This window comes from Penicillium waksmanii (genome assembly GCF_028829765.1).
Source record: "Penicillium waksmanii strain IBT 27052 chromosome Unknown utg000005l:1.0-5232799.0:1.0-5237142.0, whole genome shotgun sequence".
Classification (NCBI taxonomy): Eukaryota; Fungi; Ascomycota; class Eurotiomycetes; order Eurotiales; family Aspergillaceae; genus Penicillium; species Penicillium waksmanii.
The window spans coordinates 3,402,688-3,418,649 of record NW_026643252.1 but is presented as its reverse complement, the minus strand read 5'-3'; the positions used below and the strand labels follow the sequence as shown (position 1 = coordinate 3,418,649).

Genomic DNA, 15,962 nt, shown 5'->3' with positions numbered 1-15,962 from the left:
CCTCACTACTGTAGTGGCGGCCTACTACCGTAGTGGCATGCCACTGCTGTGTTAGTATCTACTGTGGTACTGCCTCCATATAACTTTTAGCCGTAGAGCTTTCTATTGAACAATTATATAATAGTATTAAGAATCCCCATTCTCCAGGTAGGTAATAGTAGGTACTAGTACTATCTAGAGGATGGTGGTCCTTACTACTAGCTAGCAGATATATAGCCCTGGAGTATGAACTATGATGATACCAGTACCTGTGGACTCGGACGACGCCAACTTGACTCGCTATGGATTTGGGAAAACAACGGTTATTTTGCAAATCTGAATCAGAAAGACTATTTATAGAGGTGCATATACGGTACATGAACTAAGATGTAGTAGTTATAATACTAGTTATCCATCTCGCACTGTGGTCAGCGTTGGGGGCGATGCTCACGTGCGACCGATGGCAGAGGGTGGACCTGCATCGTCCATGCACCTCAGCCAGGAGTACATACGAGTAGATTTAGAGATAAAATTTTATTAATATATTCATAAATATAAAACATGCTAACTTGAAGAACCGATCCCTAGGTAAATGTCAAATATGACAGACCCGCTTCTATTCTTGTCCCGCTCATCGCTCGACGGTCGGGGTCACTCGAAAATCTAGATTGACCAGGGAAACCTCTGGGCATCCCCATCCCATCCCCATCTTCCATCCCTCAGTCTTTGACACTCACTCTTCTCAATACCAAAGAGTGTAACCTGAGTCTGTCTGTCGATACAGACACACGCATACACACCCTCTCTGATAAACTCTGGCCGTTGGACGGGTCCCCGCGTCATCGCCCCAGTCGACCACCCAGCCACCGTCTCCTTTTCCGCTCCGCTCTCCACGTGCTAATTGGACAGCTTCGATTTTACCGATTTGATTTGACCCTTCTCCTCTCCTCTTCAGACTTAGACTTCAACTTCCATCTCCAACCACTACCTAATTTTCACCACCATTCTCTGGGGAACCGCAATCCTTCTCGTCCTGTTGTGTGCGTTTGCTGCTGACCGCGCGGCAAACCCGGTCGTAGACCTCGAATTGGCTGGTTGGAAATTTCTCCTGACCCCTCCTCGGCCCAATTCCAATCTGTCTCGTGTAGAGACAGATTCCTGCCCGCCATGAGCCAGGAAGGATTCTCGTTAAAATTCCGCCGCCCGTCCAGCAAACTTCACAAGGACCCCCCCTAGCTTCAGTTCGCGCATTCTTCGAAGTCATCAGAGCGCTACCTCTCTCAAACGTCATCCCTCCGCCCCCGTCTACCCCCGTTCTTCCCCTAGCGATAGTCGCGAGCACGTTCGCTCGCGATCCAACGCTTCAGCCGCCTTTGGCTCTTCATCCTCCTCGCTCGATCACAGTGGCGGTCCGTCCCCTATCCAGGACGAGGGGTCTTACTTCTCCGGCTACAGTTCCTCCCGCTCCCGCACTCGCTCGAATCGCTTCTCTTACGATCAACAAAGTTCGGATGAATTAAACGCCCCCTTCGAGACGCGGGGCATGCTCAGTGCGTTGGATGAGAACAGCGCCGAGACCGATATTCATACTCAGCAACTTCCGCCCTCGCTCTCGCATCATACGAGTCCCGATCCACGCGGTCGCCAACCTCTTCGACAGTCAGCCAGCTTCACCACTCTCCCGAACCGAATGGATCCCTTCGCTCACCGCGAAACCGAACGACCTCCTCATTCTAAGCGCTACTCCGACGAGGGCACTATCACCAATGGTCCGCCAGGCCCAACGCCCACGGCGGCCAAGAGACAGAGCAAGAAGGCGAGCTTCTCTAGCTTCGTGAACAGCATGTTGGGCTCCCCTCGCAATATCAAGATTTCCGCCCCGGAGAACCCTGTTCATGTCACTCACGTCGGTTACGATAACCAAACTGGTCAATTCACCGGTCTTCCCAAGGAGTGGCAGCGCTTACTCCAGGAAAACGGAATATCCAAGAAGGAACAGGAAGAGCACCCGCAAACAATGATGGATATCATGCGATTCTACGAGAAGAATACTCGTGAAGATGACGATGAAGTCTGGCACAAGTTCGACAACGCACACGGCGGAAACACCAGCAGCGGTAATAGTAACAACGCCAATAACAACAACGGTCGCAGTACCTCGCCTCCCGGAAGTCCGCGTTTCCCTCAGAATCACGAATGGAGTTTTGAGAACCCACGAGCCCCTCCTCCAATTCCTCGCGGCGCCCCAGCAAATCCATCACAGCAAGTGCCGCAAGTGCCAACTATGTCACCGCCGTTGGGTGGTCTGGTGCCACATCGTGCCCCTCCCAAGCCACCAACCAATATGACGCCTGCCCGTCCGCCGCCACAACCCCCCCGTATCTCAATCATATGGCGGTGCCCCGCAAAGACCTATGCAGGACCCATACAGTCATCCATTTGGCACTCCATCCATTCCGGAATCAGAGCCAATTCATTCGGTTTCTCCCCAGCTCAGTCGCTCAAGCTCTCGTAATGGCGGTCCTCCAACCAAAGCACCGGGTATCGTCTCCAACCCGACCCAGTACCAGCAACAACAGGAGCAGGTTATGGCAGCTGCAAAACAGGCCATTGCATCAAAACAACTGGATCGCAGTACCAGCCAACGCCAGCAAGCACAACAACCCCCGGCGCTTGCGACTAATATTGGTCCTTCCACCGGAGATCCTGCATCGGCGGGCGCATCGCCATCGACGCGCGCACCTCCGGCTGCCAGGCCCCGCCAACGCCAGCGCCAGAGTAATATCATGGATGTCCGAGCACGTCTGTTACAAATCTGCCATCCGGGCGACCCTACCCTGATATATCATACTCTCAACAAGATTGGTCAAGGTGCATCTGGTGGGGTGTTCACGGCTTACGAGACCGGAACAAATAATTGCGTTGCTATCAAGCAGATGAATCTCGATCTCCAGCCCAAGAAGGACCTAATTATCAACGAGATTATTGTCATGAAAGACAGCAAACACAAGAACATTGTCAATTTCTTGGAGAGTTATCTCAACGGAATTGACCTCTGGGTAGTTATGGAATACATGGAAGGTGGCAGTCTCACGGATGTGGTGACTTTCAACATCATGAGTGAAGGCCAAATCGCGGCTGTCTGCCGAGAGGTAAGCTTAATTGACTTCTGGTTCTCCCCCCTAGTGAAGACAATATTGACAATTATCCTAGACACTGAATGGATTGCAACACCTCCACTCGAAGGGTGTTATTCACCGAGATATCAAGTCCGATAACATTCTGCTATCCATGGAGGGTAACATCAAGCTGAGTACGTATAACTACACATCTCTCCTCTCAAGATCATTACTAATTTATTACACAGCCGATTTTGGCTTCTGTGCGCAAATTAATGATTCGCACAATAAGCGCAACACAATGGTCGGCACTCCATACTGGATGGCACCGGAGGTTGTCACCCGTAAGGAGTATGGACGCAAGGTCGACATCTGGAGTTTGGGTATTATGGCCATCGAGATGATTGAGGGAGAGCCGCCATATCTGACTGAGTCGCCCCTGCGGGCTCTCTACCTGATTGCTACAAACGGCACACCCACAATCAAGGATGAAAATAATCTTTCCCACATCTTCCGTGACTTCTTGCATTTGGCCCTCAAGGTCGACCCGGAGAAGCGAGCTTCAGCTCATGACCTACTGAAGGTATGTTCATGCCCCCCTCCACCCAGAATATCATGTTTGATACTGATATCTTTGATAGCATCCGTTCATGTCTCTATGCTCGCCTCTCACCCACCTTGCGCCCCTTGTGAAGGCTGCGAGAATCAGCCGTGCCCAAGAAAAGGCGCAGAAGGGCTGAGCTTAGGTGACCTGGAGGAACCCAAGTCTCCGATTATATCGAGTGTTTCGGTTTCTTTCCTTTTCCCTCTCATTTCCTCTATCTTCTTTCTTAACATTTCTTTTTTTCATTCCGTCCGTCCCTCTTCCCATCTCGTTTCAGATACCCCATCACTCCCGATGTTTCTTCTAGACCCCGACATGCTCATCTTCGCATCATGTCGCCCGGGTCCCATTTCAGTGTCAAATTATCTTTTTTTTACCACTTTATTTTTTGATGAACATCCTTTTGTGATGAAAATGATCTGACTTAACGAGCCTGTGCTTGTATTGTCCCCACCCTGTTTATCCCCATGTCTATGCTTTCCCCCCCCGGGGTGTGTGTGCTTGTGTAGCGTTCTGTAGTCCTACCTCCGATACGCCCCAGCGCGGTTTGAATCTGGTCTCAAGTGGCGTCATGGATGGGATTGCGAGCCGTCTGTCACTGTGCATTATAATGTTTTCTTGGGTTCGTGGGATTTAGAATGCGGCGTGTTCGCATTCGGCGTTTGGGATTATAAGCGGCCTTTGGCCGTGCAGGATCTGTGATATTACAATTTTTCAATTACATCTCTTCCGACATTAATTGGTAGGATATCATCCTACTATTAGTATAGAACAGTGTGTCAAGCTGTCGTAGCAACATGGAATGCAGAAAGGATCTAAAATGTAGGAATGGCCCGGGAAAAAAGAAGAAAAAAGGAACCCATGATGAAAAATATTACAGCCTACGGCAGTGCGGGTAAATAGAAGAATTTTCAAACCTAATCTAGTAATAATAGAAGTTGAAGATGGCTCAAGGCAGCCACATGCTAAGAATATCCGAGCGAGCTCCATACCGTCGTCATCGTCAGCTGACTCTGGGTTTCTGCCGGACAACACCTTGAGGGACCTCAACACTTTCACAAATATCGCTTGATTTTCAAGGTTGACTTGACTTGCTTGACGAGCAGTACCAACCCGAGACCCATCGCTCCTCCTTTCCGATCTTCAAACCCGCCTCTATCCAAAACCCCTCGGCGGTGTACCCTGACCCTCTCAGCTCCTCCGCCTGCTGGTCATCCTCAGTCCACTCCCCGCATTACGTGCGTCACGGCCAAAAAACAACATATTCCGATATTTCATAACACAAGAGCAGCCAAAGTGAAACCCATTGATCAACGAACATATTTGCCACACGTGGTTTCTCCTGGCGGTTGATTGAGCTAGCTGCTTGTGCTTAAGGCAGAGGAGGCGGTGCCAGATTCGACTTCCCCGACCAACTACAACACAACACCCTCCCCTGACCATCCAGTCTCATTACAAATAATTCGTTGGCAATGTTTCGCGCACAACAGAACGCTTTCGACGATGCCGTCGGTAAGTTGTACCGAGTTGCGAATTTCACGCTCGACTCATGGAGCTGCTTCTGCCTGCCGAGCGCACTGCGAAGCGGCTGAGCCGCGATTGCTGGGGGCCGGGGAGATCGCTTGAAACTTTCGACCATGACAAATGCTAACTTCTGTGTCTGTTGCAGCCAAGGCGACGGACGAGAACCTGACCTCCGAGAACTGGGAATACATCCTCGTACGTTATGCCCCACCGACCAGCCGGAGATATTGCGACAGGACAGAGTGGGACATCGGAGGCTGACTTGACTTGTTTGTGCCATATAGGATGTCTGTGATAAAGTCGGCTCTGAAGAATCTGGGTATGTAGCTTCAATCAGATAGGTGTTCGAATCTACGCACTACGTGGGAGAATGGATGCTAATATGTGGTGATGATATAGCGCAAAGGAGGCGGTTGCTGCCATGATTAAGAGGCTGGCTCACAGGAACGCTAATGTGCAGCTCTACACTTTGGAGGTCAGTATATCTGTGTCGCGCGCACGAATGTGCATAATATATGATGGCTTGGCTGACATCTACCTTTAGCTTGGTAACGCGCTATCACAGAACTGTGGTCCGAAGATCCACCGGGAGCTGGCCTCAAGGAGCTTTACGGATGCCATGCTGCGATTGGCAGCTGACCGGGTAAACCTTTTCCTAAATTCCACTTGCCTTCCAATAGATCGCTGACGTGAATCTGTTGCTTTAGAATACGCATCAGCAAGTGAAGTCTAAGATCCTTGAGCGAATGGAAGAATGGACTGAAATGTTCGCGTCTAACCCGGATTTCGGAATCATGGAACAGGCTTACATGAAGCTGAAGACTCAAAGTGAGTTTCGAAACTTATAGGCGCCCTTCCACAACTAATAAAACTTTCCATTAGACCCGAATCTCCAGCCACCATCTAAACCCGTGAAGCAACAGATTACAGACGTGGACAGACAGAAAGAAGAGGAGGAGCTCCAGATGGCACTTGCACTCTCCGTCAAAGAGAGAAAACCTGTCCCTGCTCAGGCGACCTCATCTGCTGCAGCAGCCAGCGCATCAACCCCTACGCCTGCACCGGCCGCCGTAGCAGAAGAGCCTGCGATCCCCCATCCTGTCCCACCCGGAACTTCAGCGGCTACCGTCTCGCGAGTGAGGGCTTTGTTCGACTTCCAGCCTTCTGAGCCCGGCGAGCTACAGTTCCGAAAGGGCGATATAATTGCTGTTTTGGAGTCTGTTTATAAAGATTGGTGGAAGGGTTCGATCCGGGGCCAGACCGGAATTTTCCCTCTCAACTACGTCGAAAAATTGGCCGACCCGACAGTTGAAGAGCTTCATCGCGAGGCGCAGATGGAAGGAGATGTCTTCGGTCAAATTAAAAATGTCGAGAAGCTTCTCACACTGCTGAGCACTCGCAGCTCCGACCTCAATGTGCAGGAAAATGAGGAAATCACTACACTCTATCATTCAACCCTTGCTATCCGACCCAAACTTATCGAGTTGATTGGCAAATACTCACAGAAGAAAGGTATGTGCATTTCTTGCTATGCTACGAAAGGAGACATGCTAATTATTTATTAGATGAGTTTACCCAACTTAATGAGAAATTCATCAAGGCTCGCCGAGACTATGAATCCCTATTGGAGGCTTCAATGGCCCAGCCAGTACAACCCCAGTACGGACGACCTGGGCAGCCGCAGTATGGCTATCCTGGTACTGTTCCTGGTGCGGCTCCTGCTGGATATCCCCAAGGTCCTCCTCCCCAGGCCGACCAACGTTACTTTAGCCCTCGTCCTCAAGGTTTGTCCAGACTCCACGTCGATCTCGTTACATCATGATACTGATATCAATTTCCAGAAACGCAACCTCCGCAGCCTCAAGGTACGCCTTTCTACGGCGCAGAGCAGCAGGCCATGCCGTACCGGCCCGCATCTCACTCGCCAGACCCTCGAGCCCAGTATGCCGGGGCGCAGCCTTTGCAGCCACAACAGGCGCCGCAGCAAGCGCCGCCTTCCGATCCATACCAGCAATCTATGCATCATCGTCCCCAGTCTACCTACGACCATCCTCAAGAACTAGGCACATCTGTCTACGACTCGCCTGTTGACCAACACAATGTTGGAGGACGCCCTCCTTACCCTCCTGCTGGCCAAGCCCCGCCGGTGGCTCACCAACAGTTCCAACAGCAGCACCCGCAACAACAGCAGCAACAGGATTACTCCCCGTCAGCCTACTCTGCCGACGACTCCGCTCAGCTGCCATCGGCTCCTGGAATGCCCCCTGTCCAGCAATCCACCAACCATTTCCCGTCGCAGCCGCAATCCCAAGCTCCCTACCCAGACTCACCAAGTGTTCAGCAACAAGCGCCATCACACCAACCGCCCCCAGTGCCGGGCGCCGGAGCTCCCCCATCCCAATACACCGCTTTCAACCCGGCCCCTTCAGCTACTGGCGGCGAGTACCAGGCATACCAGCCTGCACCGGGTGGGGCGCCTGCGTCGAACCCAGCATCCTTCTATAGATAAGGAGGGAGCTTGCTTGTGGCTAACTGCTTGAATGAGTCCTGAATATTTATGTCATCTTGCCTTTGCTCGGAATTGCGCCGTTAGCCGTGTATGTAGTAAATCACTGACTGCGGCCAAACCACTGTATGCCAGTACATATGTGTTTCTTTATACCTCGGGTGTTTAGCAATATGAATATTTTCTGCGATGTTTGAATGCATATCTCCATTATCTAGTCCGAGCCTGAATTGAAACCTTGGAAGCCACTTCAATTACCTAATTGGACGCGGAGATGATTATGGTAATGTGCTGGATCCAACTATCTACTACTAGCCCTGGAGTACTAGTACTACTAGTACTAAAGGGGACAGGCCGCAGGTGATGGTGTATCCAAGTCAAGATTATTCTAATTCTAATGGAACTTGAAGTTTTTAGAAAATAACTTGAACTAATTTATAACTAGCAGTGAAAATGCAGTATCATAGTCGAAAAAATTGAGTGACTTCTAATAAAGCTATACATTCATCAGGGGTTCAGACTTTATGATGTTCTAACTATCACCTCAATTTCACATCTCACCTGAAGCCACGTGATCCAAGCTGAGATTAGTTGATCAAAACACCGTAGTACAATGGAAGATTATTGCCCAAATGCCACCGGGAACTAAGACCAAAAATAAAGAAGAAAAACCAGGTGTCCAGGTGGATATCCCCAACTATACAACCAAGCCAATTCCTCTCCTACATAACTCACCAGCCAGGGGCAACCTTGACCGCCAAGTTCCAATTTTATCACGTTAATCACTAATCACGTGATAGATATCAACCATCCTCGACCCGCTGGGCTCGCCAGACGGGCGACAACAAGCAACGCTAAACCAGCGTCGTCTCTTTCAAGTCCGCTTCGCGGTCGGAACATAGTGACCGTCTTGGTCATTCACTTCCACGTGGCCGCTATTTATAAACAGTATATCACGTCACGAGCGAACCTTCCAACTGTCCTCACAGCTTCCCCGCAATCGCGTCTTCTCCTCGAAGACGATGATCGGCATCGTGTGAGGCGTTAAGGGTGAAGCGCTTTAGGCCCCAAGAGCCACTTGCGGGTCCCTTCTTTTGATTTTCTCGAAACGTATCACTGGGTTTCCGCCTGGATAACCCCTGCAATGATGGAGGCAGATTGGGACGAGTTGGCGCGCATTCCCATGCCGCCACCCAGTCCACATGCTATGCCTACGATCGCGACAGCAGTCGCGTTTGACGATGTTATGGAACTTCTTTGGACCGGAAATGAATACGTGAGTGCATACTTTGAGATGGAAGGTTCAGCGAACAACTGACTAACATGATACTTGTGCTCACTAGGGTCGAATCTCCTCATTTTGCGGGCCTGAATTAGGTCGATACACCTCCCTACGAGCACACCCGGCCGCCGAAGGACCGGTGCGGCAGATACTGTTCCATGAGCGAGGTGTGATATCGCTGTCTTCCAAGAGTGTGCACATGATTACTCGACGCGGCCTGACACAATGGCATTTGAATCACGAGGAAATGGTGGACCTCCGCTGCATGAGCTTTACGGCGCAACTTAACCGGATCCTTGTGGCCGGTTGTCAAAACGTGATGTTCACGGTGGATATCGACAAGGGTACGATTGTGGATAAATTGCCCACCGAATACAGCTATACGCTTATGAAGAAGAGTCGATACCTGTGCGCTGCGACTGATACGGGCTCCGTAAATGCACTCAGTCTCGCGGACTTCAGTGTCGTGAAATCGTGGAAAGCACATGGGACGGCCGTCAATGATATGGATGCGCGGAATGATTTACTGGTTACCTGTGGCTTTTCCATGCGGCACATGGGCGCTCCGATCGTTGACCCTTTAGCCAACGTTTATGATCTGAAAACATTGACGCCATTACCTCCCATCCCATTTCACGCCGGGGCGGCCTATGTCCGTATGCATCCCAAACTCCACACGACAAGCTTCGTGGCCTCGCAAACCGGTCAGCTGCAAGTTGTGGACCTCATGAATCCCAACGCAATCAATCTACGACAGGCCAACGTATCACTTATGCTTGGCCTTGATATTTCTCCATCAGGAGAGGCTCTAGCAATCAATGATGCCGAATGCTCCATACATTTATGGGGATCTCCCACCAAGGTTCATTTCAACGAAATGAGCAAAGAAATGGAATTTGCCGATGTCCCTACTCGACCACCACCGATTGACTGGTCCCCTGATACCCCTCTGAACATGGTGGGACTGCCCTATTATCACGAGCGCCTCTTCTCGGCTTGGCCTAGCCATCTTGTCTTTGAGATTGGCAGTCCACCTGCTCAGCTGGATCAGTCCCTGCTGCCGTATCTACGCCCCTCCGAAGTGGGACACCATGCCCCGAACCCAAGGAAAAACCGACGAAACCAAGTAGAGAATACACGCGCATTGGCAAACGCGGAGCCGGCTCTTATTGCTCCCAAGTTCTTAAGTGAAAAGGCTCGGGATCACAGCAAGTCGAAACTAGAAAGCGCAGTTATCGATGCTGCCGAGGCTCTTGCAGGTGCAAATATCAACGGCGAGAGTGATGACGACCCTCTCCTGAAGTACAGTAACGTCGAGATCAAGTATAGTCGTTTTGGCGTTGACGATTTTGACTTCCTGTATGTGCTTATTCGTCTCATGACTACGTTCCGTCGGATCTAGATTTGTTTGCTGACATCGTCTCCAGATTTTACAATAAGACGACATTTTCTGGTCTCGAGACTCACATCGCAAATTCATTCACAAATTCTCTCCTTCAACTCTTCAAGTTTATCCCACTATTCCGAAACCTCTCACTCACTCACGCTGCCGGCTCTTGCATCTTCGAACACTGCCTACTTTGTGAACTGGGATATCTATTTGACATGCTAGAAAAGGCAAACGGACAGAATTGCCAAGCAACGAACCTCTTGAAAACATTCAGCAGCTTCCGAGAAGCTTCAAACCTAGGTCTTTTGGAAGAGAATCTGACCAATAAATCTCTCTCGACCGCGATTCAAGCCGTGAATCGATTCTTCTTGACCCAGATAGCACACGACTTCCGCATGGTTCAACCAAACTCTGAGGAATTGGATCTATGCCTTTCCACTGTTGCATCTGAAACAATTCGCTGCATGTTCTGTCAGCAGGAGACCGTTCGACCTGGCAATTCCCTTGCCAATGAGCTTTTGTACCCCAACATGGACCCAAAGCAAGCGAGAAGAAATCCTGCTTATCGATTCTCCAGTATTTTGCGGGCGAGTATTGAACGTGAAACGCAAAATCGTGGATGGTGCAACTATTGCCGGCGCTATCAACAGGTTATGATGCGGAAAACGGTGCATAGGATGCCTTTGATTCTCATGCTCAACGCAGCTCTTACGAATCCTATCTGTCGGCGACTGTGGGCTATTCCTGGATGGCTTCCCGATGCGGTTGGTGTTCTCATCGACAACGGACAGGTTGCTTGTTTCGAAGGAGATGAACTCAATTTAAGAATACAGAGCAACGCGCCTGGACTTATCGTATATGACTTGGTAGGCCTGGTTTCTGAGATTGACATCCCAGAGCATCAGAAACCGCACTTGGTATCTTTCGTCAATATCTCCTCTCTCTGGTCGAGAGCAACCGGAAAAATCGAGATGGCATCTGTTCAACGACTTTTTAGTCACTGAAGTGGATCGGGATGAAGCCCTTCGCTTTACACAGCCTTGGAAGCAACCTTGTGTGTTAGCTTTCCAGGTCCGTGATACAAATCACGCTGTTGATGATTCATGGAAGAAATCTCTTGACACTACGCTCTTGTTCCGCGAGTGGTCATTGAACGGCGGGCATCAGGTTGATACGTGCCGCAATCTTTCCGAAGCAGAGAAGCCTCAGACTGGCACTCCCGTGGCCCTGGATACCGAATTCGTGGACCTTGAAAAGGCCGAGATTGATGTCAAGGCGGATGGATCACAGGAAATGGTCCGGCCGAATAGGAGTGGCCTTGCCCGAGTTTCTGTTCTACGGGCATCAGGCATTGACGAGGGCGTGCCGTTCATCGACGACTACATCACCATTCGGGAGCCAATCGTGGACTATGTGACCCAGTATTCTGGTATCAAACCCGGTGACCTGGACCCACGAACCAGTGAGCACAACTTGGTGCCGTTGAAGGTGGCGTACAAGAAGCTCTGGCTGCTGTTGAACCTTGGCTGTGTGTTTGTTGGCCATGGATTGGCCTCGGACTTCCGCAAGATCAATATTCAAGTACCGAAGTCTCAAACCGTTGACACTCAATATCTCTTCTTCCATCCTGGCAAGAACCGCCGTCTCAGCCTTCGCTATCTCGCTTGGGCTGTCTTCAAAGAATACATCCAGGAAGAGCCCACCACGGACACAATACAGGGACATGACTCGATCGAGGACGCTCGCATGGCCATGCGCCTTTGGAAGAAGTTCCAAGAGTACGAGGATGCAGGAATCTCCGCACAAATGCTCGAAGAGATTTTCCGCGAGGGCCAGAAGCTGGGTTTCCGACCTCCTCCCAGGAACGGCACCGCAGTAGTCCTCTCTCGACCCGGTACGGCAATCACAATGTCGAACGACAGCGGTCGAAATACCCCCCAGTGCAACGGATGCTAGCGCTGCCGTTGCTACATCGGCAGGAAATGCGGCAGCGGCAAATGCTGCCCCTACAAGTGCCCCTACAACACCCCGTCAGGCTTTCCGAAGATCTATTGCTCTAACCCCCCAGCAATGGCAGCTTTTCGGGACCAGGAACGGGCGATTTCTTTGGAGGAAGCCCCCTTCGATAGACATTTTTCTCCTTCTTCGCTTTCGCCCCATTAGGCTGTGGGTAGTTTGCGGTGTCCTTGCTGTTGATCCCATTGGAACACCACTGATCTGCATTAGTCATAGAATTCAGTCTAGCTATCTCATGAATGCAATGGCTACAAGTTATTCTTATTTTGTATAGAGGTATCAAGTATCAAGTACATAGTATCGTGACTCATGGCAAGTCTTGAATGTCCATCATATTCCAAAGCTCCACGGTTTGGGTGGGTGGGGAATGACGTGGTCCGCCTAAACAGCAGCTTCTCCCTCGCTTCCAACCCGCTCTCCTCCAACTTTCGACCGAGATCTTTCTCAGACCCTTCTCCTTTTTCCGCTTCTAATCCTACCCCTTCGACATCGACCTCATTTGTTTCGTTTACACCCCCCCCTTCTTTCGCTTCCCTTTCCTCCCACTCTCTCCCCTCTCCCCTCTCCCCTCTCCCCTCTCCCCTCGGCTCTCCCCCACCAAAACTCGCGGCTCGACACCCTTTCGCATCCCGCACCCCCACCATGTCGAGACACCGCGTGAAGAATGTTGGATACGATGACGATGACTACTATTCCGACGATGGATATGATTCGCCCGATCCCGAGGAGCAAGCGCTCCTACAACGGTCGACTGCGGAAGTCTTGCAACAGCTTAGCGCGGGGCAGCCGTCGATGACTATTACCAAAGAAGAGGCCCAAGAAACATTGTATTACTACTACTATGATGTGGAGAAATCCGTGAATTACCTCAAAGGTATAAATGCCAACTTGCAGCCTACATCATCTACCGTCCTTCGCATTCCAATCGTTTGCGGGACACTGGTAAACGATAAACGGACAGTGAGCTGACAGCGGCATTTTATTCACAGGTAAAAAAGAGAAGGAGATGAAGAAACAACAGGCTTCTGGCACAGCACAGAAGACCAAGGGTCAAACTGGTAAGCAATTTCAATTTGAATTTCTTGTATCGGATTCGATGTGTCGTGGCTGGGCTCAGAAGACGCTGCATGCGTCTTGGCCAACGGAATTGCTTTAAAGGTATGTATTCGAGGATTGCACTAGCTTCATACCTTGCCCTGTATCACTGAATATTTGGAACTGACGTGGCATGGAAGTTTGGACTATGTTCTAACAGGTATCTCATTGCTAGGGTTCCCAGCGCCCAATCCCCCCCCCCAATGGCGCATTTCTCTGCCGCCGACTTTTTCCGCGACTGCCCGTGGCTCAATGTTCCTTCACATCGCAAGGCTGATATCATGGTTGAACCATTATACCCGCGATTGGGACTGCTGGGTGGTGCACCAGAAGCTGCAGGCAAACCCTCCAAGCTTGCTCAGCTTGCAGCGGCGCGAAAGAAGAAAGAGGCCGAAGCGGCAGCAGCATCGGCCGCTCCGCCCGCACCGCAGTCTGAAAACAAAGACGCATCTGTGTCCGAGCCACGGGCAGTTCCGCTTTCTCTCAGTGAAAGACTGGCAAAGGCAAAAGCAGCGAAAGCTTCTGAGCCAAGTGCTGGTCTTGCAGGTCTACGAAGATCGGGAAAACCAACCTCATCTGTATCTCCGTTGCCTATCAAAAAGCCATCAGTATCGGAGTCGGATGAAGCTACCCCGGCAGGCCAAGTAGAGGATTCAAGCCCCAAGCCCGAAGCACAGCCAGTGGCATCTGCCATTCGCGCCGCGCCATCTATATTTGCCAGCATCATTGTCGGAAACCCAGCGGGACCAACGATGGCTGAGCCCAGCCACTTCGACTCGAATGACGTGGATCTTCTTAAGATCTATGGCCAGGACCATGCTGAACCTTTTGACTTTGCAGGCCCCAGCCCCGATGATGTGGTGCTCAATGCTCAAAATACAGCAAAAGGTTTGGCGATTCGCAAGAAGAGTTAGAGTCACTCGCCTAATAATATGCAGGAATGAAGTCCAAAGCCGCCACATCCAAGCCGGGTGATAAGAAGGCGCAAGGTGATCTCGCAGGTGGCATGAACAATCTCTCCGTGGAAGAGAAAGTAACGGTCAAGAGCAAAAACTTGAATGTCCTGGATGAATACAGCAAGTCCAAGAGGAAAAAGTCTGCTAACTTTGTTGTTATTGGTGGGTTTATTGATTCAAGCTATCAACAAATTCAGTGCTGACCTACCCAGGGCATGTTGATGCTGGAAAGAGTACTCTGATGGGACGGCTATTGGCAGACCAAGGAGCCATCGACCAGCGAACATTGGACAAATACCGAAAAGAGGCGGAGAAGATTGGGAAGGGCTCATTCGCACTTGCATGGGTGTTGGATCAAGGGTCTGAGGAGCGCGCACGAGGTGTGACGATTGATATCGCGACCAACAAGTTTGAGACAGACAACACTGCCTTTACGATTGTCGATGCCCCAGGTCATCGGGATTTTGTCCCAAATATGATCGCCGGTGCTAGTCAGGCAGACTTTGCTGTGCTGGTGATCGATTCTAGTATAGGCAAGTTTGAATCTGGCTTGAAGGGTCAGACCAAGGAGCACGCATTGCTGGTCCGCAGCATGGGCGTGCAAAAGATCATTGTGGCCGTTAACAAGATGGATGCTGTGCAGTGGGACAAGGAACGTTTTACGGAAATCGAGCAGCAGATCTCATCTTTCCTGACCACTGCCGGCTTTCTAGAAAAGAACATTTCCTTTATTCCTTGCTCCGGTGTACTGGGCGACAACATTACTCGCCGCAGCGCAGAGGCAAATGCATCTTGGTATACGGGCCGAACGTTGATCGAGGAGCTAGAGACTTCAGAGCCATACACACATGCGCTTGACAAGCCCTTACGCATGACAATTGGCGACGTCTTCCGCGGTGGTGTACAGAACCCGATTTCCATCTCTGGCCGTCTCGACGCTGGCAGCTTGCAGATCGGCGATCAAATCCTGACGATGCCCAGTGGCGAAAAGGCCTTGATCCGCAGCGTGGAGGTGGACAGCGAGCCCAGTGACTGGGCTGTGGCGGGTCAGAACGTCACACTGAATTTGGCGAACATCGACCCTGTGCACCTTCGATCTGGCGACGTGGTCTGTCGAGCATCTGCGCCGATCCCCACCATCACGACATTTACGGCCAAGGTCTTGGCCTTTGAGCACCTCATGCCCATGCTTGTTGATGTGCACCGTGGTCGGCTCCATGTCCCGGCGCGTATTAGCAAATTGGTGGCATCTTTGGATAAGGCTTCGGGTGCGGCGCTGAAGAAGCGGCCGAAGATTGTGTCTCCTGGTACGGTGGCGCGGGTGGTTGTTGAGATGGACCAGGCGGTTCCTTTGGAAGCACCTACGAGGATTGTTCTCCGCAGTGGGGGTACGACAGTGGCGGCTGGATTGTTAGAGTAATTTCAAGTTGTGGGAGTGGTGAGCATCGATGTCTAGATATCTTTACAATATTATTATTACATTGCAGTAGC

At 50.9% G+C, this 15,962-nt stretch overlaps 4 protein-coding genes across 4 annotated transcripts; all 4 read left to right on the top strand.

The window, feature by feature from the left end:
- Positions 1-580: 580 nt before the first annotated feature.
- pakA (mitogen-activated protein kinase kinase kinase kinase STE20) lies at positions 581-3,838 on the top strand (the record flags this gene model as incomplete). Its single annotated transcript, XM_057265406.1, has 7 exons — positions 581-629; positions 764-1,019; positions 1,216-2,357; positions 2,446-3,131; positions 3,193-3,292; positions 3,347-3,681; positions 3,740-3,838. The coding sequence occupies 7 exons, from the start codon at positions 581-583 to the stop codon at positions 3,836-3,838; spliced, it is 2,667 nt and encodes an 888-aa protein (XP_057123126.1).
- Positions 3,839-5,174: 1,336 nt separating this feature from the next.
- N7481_006186 (ESCRT-0 subunit protein HSE1) lies at positions 5,175-7,735 on the top strand (the record flags this gene model as incomplete). The annotated part of the gene is made up of 9 exons (XM_057265405.1): positions 5,175-5,214; positions 5,372-5,421; positions 5,511-5,545; positions 5,626-5,701; positions 5,771-5,869; positions 5,934-6,054; positions 6,109-6,738; positions 6,792-7,010; positions 7,068-7,735. 9 exons carry the CDS (start codon positions 5,175-5,177, stop codon positions 7,733-7,735), a joined length of 1,938 nt encoding a protein of 645 aa, XP_057123125.1.
- A 1,144-nt stretch (positions 7,736-8,879) lies between these two features.
- pan2n2 (poly(A)-specific ribonuclease) lies at positions 8,880-12,360 on the top strand (the record flags this gene model as incomplete). Its single annotated transcript, XM_057265404.1, has 4 exons — positions 8,880-9,008; positions 9,076-10,373; positions 10,442-11,321; positions 11,476-12,360. The coding sequence occupies 4 exons, from the start codon at positions 8,880-8,882 to the stop codon at positions 12,358-12,360; spliced, it is 3,192 nt and encodes a 1,063-aa protein (XP_057123124.1).
- A 702-nt stretch (positions 12,361-13,062) lies between these two features.
- N7481_006184 (putative translation elongation factor EF-1 subunit) lies at positions 13,063-15,891 on the top strand (the record flags this gene model as incomplete). Its single annotated transcript, XM_057265403.1, has 6 exons — positions 13,063-13,294; positions 13,410-13,478; positions 13,538-13,578; positions 13,656-14,403; positions 14,454-14,633; positions 14,684-15,891. The coding sequence occupies 6 exons, from the start codon at positions 13,063-13,065 to the stop codon at positions 15,889-15,891; spliced, it is 2,478 nt and encodes an 825-aa protein (XP_057123123.1).
- Between the last annotated feature and the right edge of the window lie 71 nt (positions 15,892-15,962).